The sequence below is a fragment of the Pleurodeles waltl genome, chromosome 7 (genome assembly GCF_031143425.1).
Source record: "Pleurodeles waltl isolate 20211129_DDA chromosome 7, aPleWal1.hap1.20221129, whole genome shotgun sequence".
NCBI classification, from domain to species: Eukaryota; Metazoa; Chordata; class Amphibia; order Caudata; family Salamandridae; genus Pleurodeles; species Pleurodeles waltl.
In genome coordinates this window covers 1,315,965,828-1,315,982,239 of record NC_090446.1, presented here as the reverse complement: position 1 = coordinate 1,315,982,239, position 16,412 = coordinate 1,315,965,828, and the positions used below count along the sequence as shown (strand labels likewise).

The 16,412-nt window shown below is 44.8% G+C and overlaps 1 protein-coding gene across 4 annotated transcripts in view; it reads right to left on the bottom strand.

Annotated features, from left to right (window-relative positions):
• Positions 1–13,891: 13,891 nt before the first annotated feature.
• Positions 13,892–16,412, bottom strand: part of LOC138246238 (sulfotransferase 2B1-like) — a 361,323-nt gene continuing 358,802 nt past the window's right edge. For all 4 annotated transcript variants that reach the window (XM_069200642.1, XM_069200640.1, XM_069200639.1 and 1 more), the window contains one exon: positions 13,892–14,378. In XM_069200642.1, coding sequence (XP_069056743.1) covers positions 14,263–14,378 — 116 coding nt within the window. In that variant the 3' untranslated portion in view covers positions 13,892–14,262. The remainder of the gene's footprint in view (positions 14,379–16,412) is intronic.

The window sequence follows — 16,412 nt, the reverse complement described above, 5'->3', positions numbered from 1 at the left end:
CCTCCCCTGATAGGTGCTTACCTGTTAGCTGATCAATCGCCCTTTTGGGGCTATTGAGGGTCTCTCTCTTGTGTGGTTCTTCAGATTCAGATTGCAAGACTTCAGCAGGAATCCTCTGCATCCTTTACTTCACCTTCTTACCGAAGAAATTGCATCTGGACCCTCCAGGAACTCTACAAATTACAACAAAGAAGCAAAGACAACTTCTGCAACATTTTATCTTCAGTTCCTGCACCCTTGGAGGACAGTCTGTCTTCAGCCTGCACCAGAAGAACAAAGGAATCTCCCTTGGAGTGAACAAGTCACTCCCCTGCTTCAGCAGGCACCTCGTTATGCAACGACTATCAGTTGTGTGGGACCCCTCTCCTGATGAGCTGCGTGGATCCTGTATCAGGGGTGGTGGACTGAAGTGGTCCTGATGGTCTTAACGTCCAACTGTCCAACTTTGGTGGAGGTAAGAGCTTGCCTCCCCATGCAAGACAGTACCCCTGTGCACCGCATGTTTTGCAGTTGCCAAGGCTTGTTGGCATCCTTCCATGAACTTCTTCGTGCACCATTCAGCTCCGGCCCACAGCACTCCTTCCTGAGATTCACCGCTTCCTGCATGGTTCTCAGGTGGCGAGGGACCCTTTGTTATAGTGCTGCATGGGCCTCCCTTTGCACCTTCTTTGTCCCCATGCTGTGGGTCTCCTGTGACCACTGCCTTGTCTTTTGGGAGCTCTCTGAGTTGCTGAGAGCCCTCTCTGACTCACCCTTCTGATTAGAGTCCACCAGCTCCCTCCTGGTGAGCGCCTTTTTCCGCTAACCATGAGTTTTGCATGTGCCAAGGCTTGTTGGCGGAATCCAGTGACGCAAACCAGACTGCAATCATCCATCCAGCGTGGGACATCATCTGCACCAATCAGGAACCCCATCCGTCTTTTTGGGTACAGTACTGACTGTTGTTCTTCATCTGTAGTTCTTCTTTTGCACATTCATCCTAGTTAGCAGGCCCTGTTCTCCCTGGACTCTTCAGTGCTTCTTGGACTTGATCCCCTTCTTCCACAGGTCTTCAAGTCCAGTAATCTATTGATGGCATCTTGCAGTCTCTTCTGGTTCTTGCAATATCTTCTTTCTCGTGTTCTTGTGTGTTCTAGGAAAGTTACTGTGATTTACTCCTGCTTTCCTGGGCTCTTGGGTGGGTTCTATTACTTACCTTTGGTGTTTCCTAATATTCCCTGCGCACCTCTACACACTATACTTGCCTAGGTGGGAAACCAACTTTCGCATTCCACTTTCTTAGTATATGGTTTGTGTTCCCCCTAGGCCCATCTCGAACTATTGTGATTTACACTGCACTACTTTCTAACTGTTTTTACAGCTATGTTTACATGCATTGCACCCCACTGTAACCCTTTGCTCTACATTGTGCCTGCACCAATGTAGGCAGAGGGGATGTTCCCCAGTTAGGGGAGCCGGTAAAATGGTGCAATCTGTGGGATTTCCTTGCACCATTTATTATGGCACTTTTAACGCCTGCTCAAGAGAAGGCGTTAAAAGGGGGCTTCCATTCTTTAGAATGGGCCCCTATGTGCTCTGCAGGAGTAGCGCCAACAGGTGGGTGCTACTCCAAAAGAGTACATCAATAGAGTAAATAAAAATGACTCTATTGCCCCCTAACTTGCACCATATTTTAAATACGGTGAACACATGTTGGCGGTAGGGGGGTGCTAAGGGGTGCCGGGGAAGTGGCACTGCACTCAGTGCAGAGCCACTTTCCATAAATCTGCCCCTAAGAATTTTCTTTTATGTGTGTGAGTACTGTGTGACTACAGTGATATTGCCTGAGCTTTGCATGTCTCCTAGTTAAGCCTCGGCTGCTCATCCACACTACCCTAGAGAGCCTGGCTTCTAAGCATTGTCTACATTTCACTAATAAGGGATAACTGGACCTGGTATAAGGTGTAAGTACCATAGGTACCCACTACAAACCAGGCCAGCCTCCTACACCTACCCACACCAGTACCATTTTTATTGGGAGACTTGGAGGAACACAGAATAGAAGAACAAGTGTTATTGCCCCTTGTTTTTCTCTAATTGTTTTCTTCCAAATGTATGACAGTGTGTAAGAAAGAAGTCTATTTGAGAAATGCCCTGTAATTCACATGCTAGTATGGGGACCCCCGAATTCAAAGATGTGCAAATAACCACTGCTCCTCAACACCTTATCTTGTGCCCATTTTGGAAATACAAAGGTTTACTTGATACCTATTTTTCTCTCTTTATATTTTACCAAATAAATTGCTGTATACCCGGTATACAATGAAAACCCATTGCAAGGTGCAGCTCATTTATTGGCTCTGGGTATCTAGGGATCTTGATGAACCTACAAGCCCTATATATCCCCACAACCAGAGGAATCTAGCAAACATAACAGTATATTGCTTTTAAAAATCTGCCATAGATGGAAAAAGTTACAGAATAAAATGTGAATGGAAATGGCTCTTTTTACAACTCAATTTCAATATTGTTTTTTTTTAGCTGTACTTATCTGTAGGAAAACCTTCAAGGATCTACACAAATGCCCCTTGCTAAATTCAGAATTTTGTCCACTTTTCAGGAATGTTTAGCTGACTGGGTTCCACCATTTGTTTCACACAAATTTCTGTCATTAACTGGAAAGAGGCTGAAAGCACAATAAAATCGTGAACATGGGGTATACCTTAGTAAAATGCCAAAATTGTGTTGAAAAATCTGGTTTTCTGATGCAAGTCTGCCTGTTCCTGAAAGCTGAGAAGATGGTGAATTTAGCACCAGAAACCCTTTGTTGATGCCATTTTCAGGGAAGAAACCACATGCTTTCTGATGCAGCACGTTTTCCCATTTTTCTGAAAAAACAAAATTGTAGCTGTATTTTGGCTAATTTCTTGGTCTCATCCAGGGAAATCCACAAACACTGGGTATCTTTAGAATCCCTACGATTTTGGAAAACAAGGTAACAAATTTGGTGTGGATAGCTTATGGGGACAAAAAGTTATGAGGGCCTAAGCGCAAACTACCACAAATAGCCAAAAAAGGCTTGGCTCAGGAGGGGGAAAAGGCCTGGCAGTGAAGGGGTTAAACTCCAGATCTTTCAAAGAATTTTAACAGCATCCCCAATTTTAACTTTAGATTTAGAATACCATCATGTGTTACAAATTATGTACACCAAGTTTTTAGACCCTTAAAATCACTGATTAATTTTAGCTGTTAACATGAGTTGTGAATATTGAATCTAGATTTTAACTGACCTGATTTAGACCTAACACTTGCACTTTATGGTGGCATTCTTCTAAGGTTGCTACATTTGTGCCCACCTTTATGTACCTTAGATTTTAGATTTTATAAAGAATGTTTATAGCACTTCCAAATCCTAGACTTGGAATACTGACCTTCGCTATAAATTATGTATGTCAAGCCCTTTATGTACTGTGTGTGACCAAGACATGATTATATTATATTATTTACCTTATGCAGTGTTTGTATTGATATTTATAAGCATGTTTTGTATTGTTGATTTATTATGGCATTATCTTTTACTGGCTTATAGCCCAATAAAGGTCTTTGATTGAATGGCCCATATTCAAGGCTTGCGTGTACTTTCAGTGAACTCATAAAAGCTGTTTTTTGTGTATGTTAACTCAACATAATCATATGAAGTATCTAATCGGTTACTGAATTGACACATTACCTAGATTATGCAAACTATTTTATTTTATAATGTGTTTTAGATTTTTCGCTAGTGGCACTAAAATATGTAAAAGTCAACAGTATTCAATGGTACTGGTCAGAACACAGCTAGATCATGTAATCTGGAGTAGTGCTGGGCAATTTTGCACTGATTTAAGGCAATTCTATGGCAGTCTTGAGTCAGAATTAATAATGACTGGCAGGGTCAAAACTTTGTGTGTGCATTGACCAGGCATTGCGAAATGCATTACGTAGAGGATCTTTGAACAACATCTAAAAGCCTGAAACTGCCGAGAGGAAATAACTGCCCCGAGGAAGCGTCTATAGCCTTGAACTCCACCCAATAGTAAAATATGTCAAAGGCACACACTGCTTGTGCAGCTAATACAAATGTAACTTGTCCCTCCGCATAGAACATCTTTGTTCTAAAGTTGTTTTGTATCTGGAGCTACCATTTTTTTGACAACCACAGATGGGGAAAACTTTTTAAGAGTCAAGTTGACAAACGCACAGTAATAGGTGTATCCTTATTCCCTCTAGGAGTTAACCATGATTAATACAGATGTCTGTGTGTTACTGTAATGATGGTCTCTCAATTGTGTATGCACAAAGACTACTCAAAGATCAAAAAAATCTGAATGCTGATATTGAGTGATGTTTCATGAACAGGAAACATGTTTTTTTCTTTTAAAATCTGTTTATCAAGGTTTACAGATATACAAGAATAGCAAAAATCTCAAAGCTCAATATATACAGGAAATAGAGCAGCAAGACAACATTAGCATCACATTAATGATAGGAAAAAGCACGGATGTCCGGCTATAGATAGCAATGTTAAAGCAGTCAACCATCTGTGCATTATGTTGGCCAGATACTACCACAAACAGGAGCAGTGCACTGATTCAGGTAGCAGGGGAAAACCAGGGGAGTGGGGGTTCGAAGGGGAAAGTAAACAAACAATATAACACGAATCAAGAACAAACATTATCAGGTCTCATTTAGAAGCCTTGGTAGGGCTTTGGTCCTCCATCCGAGGGGCCCGGCCGAGAAAGGAGGGTGCATGGTTGAAAATGAATGATGAAAAAGCAGGAGGTGGGGTCAGAGGAACAGTTCCAATGCTTTCAGTTTTGTCAGAGTGCAGCAGGCGAATATATTTTGGGGATATATTGCACCAAAGGGTATCCCACTGTGTAGGTGTAATCTCCTCAGTGGTTTCCTTGTTTCAGGTTGTTTGGTAGGGATGTGCGACATTGCATGCAGGAGTGTATGGTATGTGTTGGATATTAGCCCCTTCGAGCTGTCATGTATTCTCACCAGGGTTTTGAATGGGGTATAAGGTTGAGTGACAGCTCGGTAAACTGAGGGATCAAGGGCCAGATGTACAAAGCTTTTTGCACGTCGCAAACAGAGAATTTTGCTGTTTGCGACGTGCCCAATCCCCGTTTTGCGAGTCGGTAACCTGGTTACCGATTCACAAAACGGGACTGCAAGTCGCAATTAGGAAGGGGTGTTTCCCTTCCAAATTTCGAGTTGCAGCGCGACGTTGTATCGCAGTTACCACCAGTGTCACACTGGTGGTAACCCATTCACAAAGGGGAAGGGGTCCCTTCCCCTTTGTGAATGGCATGAAAAAAAAAATTCAGAGCAGGCACTGCCTGCTCTGAAAAAATGAAACGGAAACGTTTCATTTTTTTGTTTTGTAATGCATCTTGTTTTCCTTTAAGGAAAACGGGCTGTGTTACAAAGAAAAACACTGCTTTATTTAAAAGCAGTCATAGACATGGTGGTCTGCTGTCTCCAGCAGGCCACCATCCCAGTGAGTGCGGCGAGTCTCAGGGGGGTCGCAAATTGCGACCCACCTCATTAATATTAATGAGGTGGGCCTTTGCGACCCCCTTGCGAGGCGCAGATGTTGTCAGGGACACCATCCTACATTCTGAATTGCGACTCGCAAATCAGAATTTTACTAGATCTGGCCCCAAGTGCCTAGTACCATAGGTAGAGTTATTGCAGTCTAGCTGTTTCAGGGAGAAGGCACTCCAGTCTGCATTGCTCAAAAGTCTTCATTGTGGGTCCCTGGTGGAAGTTGCATAGGATCCTACAGTCCTTGTCTGTCCAAGCCCAAAAGGCATGAGTGGACTGAGCAGGAGTAAAGTCAGGGTTACGTGAGGATGGGAGAATGGAGTTTAAGGGGTGGAAAAGAAGGTAAGACATTGCAAACTTGTCCCAAATATCTAATACTGTCTTGGTAGCGACATACGTGCTGTGGGTTCGAGCGTACCTCGGGAGCCATACCAGGTCCACAAGGGCCTACATGCTACCGCCCTGTCCATATGAAATCAGTGGCTTTCACCCTTGCATGCAACCCTAGCTGAGAAGTATTGGAGATGTGCTGCCCAGTAGTATTCTAGTAGGTTAGGACATGCCAGTCCTCCCCTGTCACAGGGCTGCATCAGAAGTGCCGTAGAAAGTGTAGGAGTTAAATTGAGACCCAGATATCTGATCGCACTGGAGGACCAAGAGAAGCGTGTCAATCTCTGCAGCATGGGTACGTCAGCGGTCAGGATAGTCAGGTTTAGTATGTTGGATTGAGCCTAAGGCCGCAGTAAAGGTGTGAAGACAGGACACCACAGCCGAGAGTGAGTTGTCTGGGCGCATCAGGGTAAGGAGTAGGTCATCCACAAAGACATTGGCCTTATGTATCTGCCCTCCAAAAGAGCTTCCCTCGATCTCCCTGGTGCTGTGGATTGTGATGGCCAATGGCTCGACCGCACCATTGTCTAGTGCCTCTGCCTAAAGTTAGGGGTTTCATATTGCGGCCATTGAACTGGATAGTGGCCATCAGGGTTGCATAAGAGGACTTGATCCCGAAGATCATAGTGAGGCCTAGTCAGATTTTCTTCAGGATGGAATGGAAGAAGGCCCAGTTCTCTCTCTCAAGCACCTTCTCTGCATCTAGCGATAAAAGGCAGGCTGGGATTTGGTGACAGTGGACCTTTTCTACCTGGTGTGCTACCCTATGTACATTGTCTGTTCCCTGGTGGTTGCTAATAAATCCCACCTGGCCGAGGTCAATAAGACTCGAAAAAAAGAGCTCCAGCCTGGTGGAGAGTACCTTGGTGGAAAGTTTTGCATTAGTGTTTAAGAGGGCAAAAGGGTGGTAGGAGGAGCAAATTGTTGGGTTTTTGCCCAGTTAAGGGGTTTAAGAGATTTTTGCTGCCACCATGGTAGGGGTGAGGCCTGTGTCATATGTGAAAGAGTTGAATAGACGGGTTAAGTGCTCGCCCAGATCAGAAAAAAATAGCTCCTAAAAGCTAACTGGGAGGCTGTCTGGGGCAGGTGACTTGCTCAGCGGGAGACCCCAAAGTGCGAGGTGAATTTCCTTTAGTATGATGAGAGTAGCTAGTTCTTCCGCATCATCATGATGAAGCAGAGTCCAATCACACACTGCTAAGTAGGAGTCAATGAGCGTTAGAGGGGCATCCTCCCTATTGTGGAGAACTTGATTGTAGGTGTAGAATTCCTCCCTCTTATCACGTTCTGAGATCACCCACCCTCCATCAGACCTCCGGTGTTTCCCGATTTGTGTCCTGGACTGCACCTTGTGCAATCTACATGCTAGGAGGGCTCCCACCTTGTTTCTCCTTCATAATATTGCTGCTTAAGCACAAATTGGTACCTTTCAGGTCTGATCGTTCTATGGGTGCACAGCTGTCTCGACAGGATGGCGAGCTATCCTTTGTTCCACCAAGTGGGGTTGGCCTTGCCCTTCTGTTCCAAGCTCTTAATATCAGAGGTTAAACAAACATCCACTAGTCAGACCTCCCTGCCCTGTGCAATGGTCACAGTGAATATTATTCCTTGTATATGAGCTTTAAGCGATCCCAGAGCGTATGCAGGGATATTTCTTACTCGGTTTTATGGGTGGGGTAGTAAGTGATCGCTTTACACATTTCTTCTATATCCATGGGGTCTCAAAGGAGTCACAGCGGCAAGCGCCAATGTGGTGGCTCCTCTGTTGAGAGGGGGTCACGCAAGACCATTTGAGCTCAACTTGGGCATGGTCCAATATGGATATATCTAAGATCTCGGTAGAATCAAGGGTGTGAAGAAGGACATGTGTGACAAAGCTGTAATCACTGCGAGAAAATGTGGAGTGACATGGGAGCAAAAATAGTAGTCCCTAAAGTCAGGGTGTATGTAGCGTTAGGCATCTTTCAGACCTAAAGCTGTAATCTCTCTCTTCAACTGTGAGGACATGGCTCCTGTTCCATGATAGGTGGTGGAGTGGCAATCCATCACTGGATCCCAGACCAGATTGAAGTCCCCTCTAACTATTATATCCCATTCAAATCCCTGGAGTTGTTCCCATAAGCTGCTTTGGACATAGGCATCGTGTGCTGTATTTGGAGTTTATATGTTAAGCATAGTGAGTCTATGTTTCCCCAGGAGCAAATGTATGGTGAAGAAGCATCCCTCTTTGACCCTTGTTACTTTGGTCATGTGGAGTCCAAGGGCCAATTAACAAAGCACACCTACACCCAGTGCTTTAGCATCTGTGTAGATCCAGTGGCATATAAGGTATTTCCGATGGGTCATTCTGAGTCTGTCAATCTCTTGAAGATGGTTTTCCTGTAAAAAAAACACATCCAGGTTGTGGTGCAAAATGTAGCCCCAAATCTGTTTGCATTTACAGTCCACATATGTTAAGGGATAGGAGTTTAGTACCACTAGTGAGGGACATCAGGATGTGGGGAAACCTGTCTGCAATGTGGTTCGTAGTATAGGCCCCTACAGAAATTAGATCTAGTGGACAGAGATCAACTAATGAGTAGAGCAAGAGATCCAAATCCACCACAGTACATAGTCAAGCTTCAGGACCTGAAAATGAAAAGAGGAAAATAAGATACAACAACAGTCCAAGGTCCAAGGTTTGTGACTGGTGTCCATGTAGACTAACAAAACAGTGCCTGTATCTTACCAGAGGTGTCACCCTCTCTTAAACTAGGTCACTTGAGGGGAACCATCAGGTCAGGAGCAAGGTGCAGCTCAGTAAATTTTGGAGGGTAAATCGTGGAGGGTCTCGCTGGGTGTCCCCCAGTCTCACAGCCAGCACAGAGGATGATGGCCAAATATGCAAGTGTCACCACTTTAGTCAGAGGGAGCCTGTAATATATGGGGTTGGCGAAGTGATTGCATCCATCGTGTGGAGAGATTGGATAATGCCTTGTTTCGCTTTATGGGTTACAGACTAATTCAGGCATTTGTCAGCGCATCAATACCGGATGGGGGACCAAGCTTGCTTGAGGTGGGTTTTGGGGGAGGGTTCTTCTGAGGAAGAGTGTGCTTCTTTATCAGTTGAGGCAATGCCCAACAATTCCCCCCGCGGGGTGCAGCAAGCAATGTGAATGGGTGTCCCAAATGGTACTTAGAGTCCAAGAGCCTTAGTTTATCAGTCACAAATTTAAAGTCTCTCCTGCAGTGTAGCATAGTGGGGATAAGTCCTGATACGATTGCAGCGTGTGTCCTTGGAAGACCACGTCGGATTTTGCCATGCCGTTCAAAGAATAGATCCTTTTTCCATAGTACTGGACATGAGTCAGAATGTGGGGTGCTGCTCTGGGATGGCCGGGGGCAGAGTTGGCAGGGGCCCTTGAGTCACCCTTTCTTGATTAGAGGAGGTCTGCTGTGAATACCATGACATCAGACCGCTTGGCCCCTCATGCACTCCTCGGATGCAGAAGTTATTGAAAGGGCCCTATTTTCAAGGTCCTCCTGTTTAGCTTGAAGTTCGATATATTGTTCCTCTAGGGTTGCAATTTGCCAGTATAGTATCCTGTGGTTTTTTGACCTGGCATCAGTAGTGCATACTAAATCATTGACTTGTCCACCTTTCTCGGTAACATACCCCCTGATAGCTTTAATGCAAGTTTTTAGGTCATTATTGAGTGAGCCTATCTCTGTTCAGATTTTCTGAAGAAATTGTGCCATGAAGTCCTGTGTGATCGGAACAGAGAGGAGGGTGCTTCTTTTTCATCCTGGGAGAGGCTTTTCTTTTCTTCCTTTGCCATAATAGTTTTATTCCATAGTGATGACAGTGGAACCTCCTTAGTTGGGTTGTTGCTGAGCATAGTTCAAGGAGTGAGTGAGACACACATCAGCGTGGGGGCCAGAAGCTGTGGGAGCCACTGCTGAATGGCGAAGGGTGCAAATGGTTATCAGCTGTCAATGAGTGGTACTAAACCTGTGTTGTGGAGAAGTATGTAGGCCAGTTAGGGATCACCTCCACTAAGCAGTTAGAGGGATGTTGTAGGAGCTTTATTGTTGAAGATCTATTCCATAAGATCGTACAGCAGTGACCCAGGTGCTTATCTTGCTGCAGCTGGGGTTGCAACAAGGAAATCACCTGAGGTCCAGTTCCAGAAGTGATCGGGCCCAAAGGCCCAACTTTTGCAGAAAGGTAGGCCCCTGCTAGCAGATTCTCTCAGTGAGGGAAGGTCAGGGGCATCACACAAGTGCAGGCAGTGTTGGGCAGTGTTGCTCAGGAGCAGAGATCAGGTGCCCAATGCGATGTATGGCTGAAGATGTCGGGTGCCAGTTTACACCCCCCCAACTGAACTCCAGACCGCCCAAGCAGGTATTGCCAGTGTAACCCTCAAAGCAGGGAGTATCCTGCCCCCTCCTACTCTGCCTGTGGGAAGTTTCCTAAAGGGGGAGCAAGAAGGCAAAAGCAGGGTGTCTGTTCCAACCCCTTCAGGTGTTACATGGTGATGTCCTCCAAGGAGCCCCCATTATGATGCCCCCAGGTCCTCAGTCAGGAAGGAGCCCGGAAGAAAGAGCGTACTCCAGCTCAAAGCCCCAAAACCAAAATGTGCAAACTGGGCCAAATGTAGTGGAGGCAGACAAGTGCTGCAGTCCCCCTAGAGTGTTAACGGTTCCTGCGCTGTCTTTTAGGTGAGCCTGCACCTGGCACCCCCAATTATGGTGCTTCGTCAATAGCAGTCAGGCAATAACTCCCTTGAGTGGTGCTTCATTAAGCTCTGCAGGCAGGTGACACAAGTGCTTCATAAGTGCTTCCCCAAGGGGTCAGTCGTCATGGCCATTTGCCGCTGACCGGCATCGGCCCAGAAATCACAACAATCTTTGTCAGCCCGATGGGGAGTTAGTTTTGGGGGAGTCTCTCCCATTATTTACGGGACTGTGGGCCAGTCTGTGCTTCAGATGGCAGTGGAAGCAGAACGGGGGAGCCCAGAGAGATGGAGAAGCATGTTTCATTTCATCGCGTGTTAGGCTATGCCCCAGTAAAAGATTTTTAAAGAAAGGTATACCATCCTGTCTGGAGTTTCAGTAGACTAATTAGCATTAGTCTGCCTGCAGCTTCCCTCCTTGGTAGTTTTCACCCTCAGGAAGGTGTGAAATTGCTCACAGAGCAGATGCAACTGCTTGAGCATTTTGGTAGGATGACCTGGATATGAGGTGTGTGACATTTGGGAGGGGCCTGGAACTTCTAAAAGTTGAAGGAGACAAGGGTGACCGGTCCATTGATAGTTAAGTGGTATGTGAGAGGAATAGGGCCTTTTAATCTCAGTTTCCACTCCAGCCATCCTGACCCCATTCACAGGGGGATGGAAGATTGTTCCAGAACCACTTTAATGTGGATAGGTAGGAGGAGACTGCTTATTGCCATGCCATATCCCTGCTGCCAGAGAGAGAAATGTGCTGCCATCTTGTTTTTCACTGAAAATAGTGCTTTGTTTTATAGTTTGCGGAAAGGAAATTAGGATGTGCTGAACAAGGTAGGGGTGGGTGGTGAGCTCTGCTCCGCTGGTGGAGTTAGCTGAGTTTTTGGTCGAACTCTGCCCTCCAATCAGAGCTTGGAGTTTGGCCAAAAACTCCACTAGCCCCAGCAGCAAAGCGGACCTCATCGCATATGCAGCAGCCCAATTATGGGCCTCACAGCGCCGCAGTCTTGCAAGTGCAGTCTGCGCTTACGCTGTGTGGCCCATAACTGGGCTGCACTTTACAATCAGCCCAAAGAAGACAACATTTACTCTATGACAGGCTTGGCGTGGAGCTGCTACAAGCTGCTGCTGAGGGGCTGCACCAGCACAGCCCCAGATCCAGGGCTTCCTCCTTTCACTGTCCTCAGCAGTCTGGGAGCAGGGGGCAGAGGGGGGCAGAGGGAGGCAGAGAGCCAGGCCGCTGGCAACAGGGACCCTCCTGGACCAAGGTAAGTCCCGCATTTCACCTTCTCTTCTAAGTGCACACGGGCACCAGCATATTTGCATATGAGGGGAGTTTGTGCTTGGAAAAAGGAAACACGCAGTCAAAGCTCCACTTGAAAAGAACCTGTCTCCCCAGAGTCCCTGGAAAAGGAAGTGGTGTCATGAAGTGCAGTGCGGAGGCCAGCAGGGAGAGCTGGAGACGGGGTGAGCATCTGCTGCTGAGTGGTAGTCCGGCAGACCCCTCCAGATAGAGATGTATGTGGCCTGAGAGAGTGCCTAAGAGCCCAGTGTCAAGCCAGGCTGAGCACTGGCTGCTGGTAGTGAACTGGTTTGCGGCTGCTAGCGCTGGGCCCTAAAGAAAGAGCAGTCTGAGGTTGTGTGTAAGTGCAGAGGAAGCCCGTGCAAGGCTGGTGCAAGACACAGTGTGTGCTTGGCCCTCCGTAGCAAGTTTGTGAAGGAGGGCAGTTGGTGAAGGAAAGTGTGAAGGAGTGGTTGAGAGCAGCAGGCTCCAGGCTGGTGGGCACAAGAGAGGCTGGAAAAGGCATAGGACCCTGGCCTGAATGCGCCCCATCTCAGAAGCACTAAAGAGGATCAGGCCTGGTTAGCCAGGCCCGACCCTGCTTAGCGCATTCGGGATCGGGTGCATTGAGGCCAGGGTGGTGGTAGGGCAGGCGGCATTCCGCCACATGCAGAACTCTGCGGAATTCCACTGGGCTTTTAGCCAACTCTGCAGAAGTCCACAGAGTGGAACTCAGTGAGTTCCACCCACCCTTAGAAGAAGGGGGAAAGTCTGCCCTGGGGAACTCTCTCCTTATTGTTTATGGAGTATTTAGGAGTCATACCCACCCACTAGCTAGTGCACTGTACAAAAGTAGCACCTCATCCTCCGCTAAGAACACATCAGGAGCTGTCTGTGGACAGACCAGAAACAAGCCTTTTGCCTGTGATCTGTTTAACCTGAAGCACCAGACCTGATTCCACTCTACCCAGTACTGAGTAGTGAGCCCTAAGGGTCAGTGATCACCTGTATTAAAATCCTTTAAATTATGTTGGCGGTATGTATACTCCATCACCATTGCGACAGAGTATACGTACCGCCAAGATATAAATGAGGCCCTAAGTCTTTGTGTAGAAACCTTGAAATGGTGAAGTGTTTCAGGTGTCCTGCCTGTAAGAGGACTTCTATGGACTCAGAACTTGATTGTTCCCACTCTGAGCCTTCCCTGCCAAAACCAGAGCTTTAGCAGGACCTCGTCCAAAGGGCATCCGACTTCAGGGGTTACAGCCTTCAACCTTGTTCCACAGGAGGATTTCTATATCTGGAAAAAAGACTAAGGGTTTGATTTAGAGTTTGGTAGACAAGTTACCCTATAACAAATGTGACTGATATTCTGCCTCCCTTATTCCAAGTACATTATATACTATGGGACTTGTAATAAGTGTGCCACATTCTAAATCAAGCCCTCAGTGTGAAGGTAAAGTTTTGGGCTGGATTGACCTACTAGTCTTACCGATCCTTCTGTGCCTCATGGTCAGCCTCATCCTGTGGCTGGGCTCCAATTAATTGCACTCATAATCTCTATGCTATTTCTTGGTGTTTTTTAACTTAACAGGTTTAAATATTAATTTCTCTACTTCCCGATTAGATCATATTGGTGTTAATTTTCTTACAAAATGAACTCTGACTTAAAAATTGTGGAATTTTTCCAGTGTTGTGCATCTACTTTTTAACTCTTTGGTACTGCTAAATACTTAACACATATTTCTCTAGTTTTAGCCTGGCTCCTTTGTGCCATAGACATCAGGGACTTAAGCTCAAGTTTATTTTGTGAACCTTGTGTCATACCTGACACGTTTGTGGCCTTAATGCTTGTAAAGGACTTACATCTTTCCCAACTAATACCCTACTTTCGTGCAACAAAACCAACTTTGTACATGGAGAAGTATTTCATAAAATATTAAATTCCACAGTATATGTTTATTTCGGATACCAATACAAAGAACTGTAAAACATAACAATCCAAACCCGTCCAAAAGTGCCAAATATATCACTCCAAACCCCAAAAATGAAATTATTTTGAGAAAGCATTTCCTCTGTATGAATATGACACAATCAATGTCCAATGGATAATGCAGTTCTCTGTTCCAAGAGAACGTTAAAAAATCCTATTTGAAAAATACAGATTATTCGCCACAAGCTTCTACACGAGTGCCATTTACATGCACTGGCAATGCTGCATATAAGCTGTATATATTTGTGATTCTTCAACACTGGTACAAGAACAGCATCACGTTTTTATCCACCCAAATAGCCGTTCATGTTTTTAGATCAGTTAATTTCCCAGAAAAACTTAATATCACAGTCTTTCATTTTTTCTTGATAGACTCTGTCAAAATGCTCGCTTTGTGCCACAGTGAAATGGTTCTTCCAATCTCCGCTGACACCTGCAAAACACGAAAAAAACATACAGCTAATCACTAATGGTGTTTTACTTTAAACAGGACAAAACGTGACGTCTACAGTTAGCAATGGCTCGTCAGGAAAACTTCAGTGATTACCTCGCCAGAGACAAACACAAAGCTATTTTTGTCCATACTGGAAGATGTGGGGAACATAGTGATTTGATTTATTAGGCTGGTTATGTCCTTGGTGTCCCTATATTTTGCAGTAACTCTCTAATCGTGAATGCATTTTAACAGCTTTCATGCAGTGCCAGGCGCCACCTTGCAAAGTGCTTAATCCTAACAAGGGAAAGAAACTATTAGGGGAACGTAACTCAACAGAGTGCGCTGGTTCACCCTGTAGCTGTCTAATCATTGATCAATGTGAACACAAATACCCATCCAACGCATTCTTGGGCTATAGTATTCCCTTAGCAACATATTTAACGGTACTTCATCCATAAGCCTAGATAAAATAGTAAAAACATGTTTTGCACCTTGATACAACAGGTGTTTCGCAACCTCTATATGGTGGTAGATTCTTAGATCAAGATTCCACACTTTGGCAGTTAAGTGGTTACCTATAAAAGTGACTATAAAATATTGTTAATGGAGAACGAATAAGACAATAGTATTACCAAACACTGTGAAAATCCCAGAAATTACACAGTTACATTAGGAAGTCAATTTACAACATTTCACTGCACAATTTTTTCTATCATTTTTAACACCTACTCAGAGCAACCGTTAAAATGACACACTTATTTTAATCAATGGGCCTCCCTGTGGCTTGCTGCACTAGGGTCAGAATTTTTGATGCTAGTGCAGCAAAGCGCCACAATAGCGTCAAAACTGTTGATGCTATTGTCTTAACAACCACCATGGTGCGCCGTATTGTAATTAAGGCGTAACCATGGTATTGTTAGGTTTGTGTAGGGGCGACACAAGAAAAGTGGTGTATCTGGACCAATGAGCCACCTTGTAAATATGCCCCTAAATATCCAAATGCCTAACTTGTTCTCTTTAAAGCACCACAGCAAATGTTTTCTTTTAATGAGTATTTGTTAGTCTTTGTGACTTTAAGGTGAAAGGGAATGTAATCATAAAGAAAGTAAACTGAAGTTCCATTTCGGTAAGGTATTCTGGTAAAAAGGTGGATATTCGCATCCGTATGCTTATTCGTACACTAGAACAAACTGATGAAAAATTCTCAAGGAACCTAAGGAAAGCACCTGGAAATTTACTATGGTTATAAGTCGCAAGGTCAGCATGTATCACTGTTACAAAAATGCACATTTGCACAACGCAACTATTTTTCTTGACTAGGGTGGGATTTTTTGAAAAATGTATCCCTTAGTAGATTTTCCTTGGTAGCCCAGTTATGCCTACAAACATTTACCAAAGATAAATTTGCACCAGGCTTGCAGAATAGCAGTGTGAGCACGTATGACCTTATTTGATTTCTTAAATTTATTTTATAAGGTGACGCGTTAGAGGTTCCATGGACCTTTTGATTGCGCTTCGAGGTATTCCCATCATAGCCCCAATACAACCATAAAACATCAACCAAATGTTTTTATCTATGGAGTCAGTAATTAGTACACACCATGACCATTCGGCTATAAATAAGCACACCTTTATGTAAGAATTTGAATATTTATTTCCCTATATTAAAAATGCTAAAGTAACGTAAATCAATCGCAACACAATCGGATAAGCATATATAAAAAGCACTGGTTGACCAAATCTTCTAAAGAATTTCAATTTAACTAGAGCATTAGTTACTAAACACTCAATAGTAACAGTACAAATCAATAGCATAAACAACTGCCCATTAGATACGGTATACATTTAGGTTCAGCAACTGTAGGAGGCTGGACTGGCTTGTAGTGAGTACCAAGGGGTACTTGCACCTTGCACCAGGCCCAGTTATCCCTTATTAGTGTATAGGGTGTCTAGCAGCTTAGGCTGATAGATAATGGTAGCTTAGCAGAGCAGCTTAGGCTGAACTAGGAGACGTGTGAAGCTACTACAGTA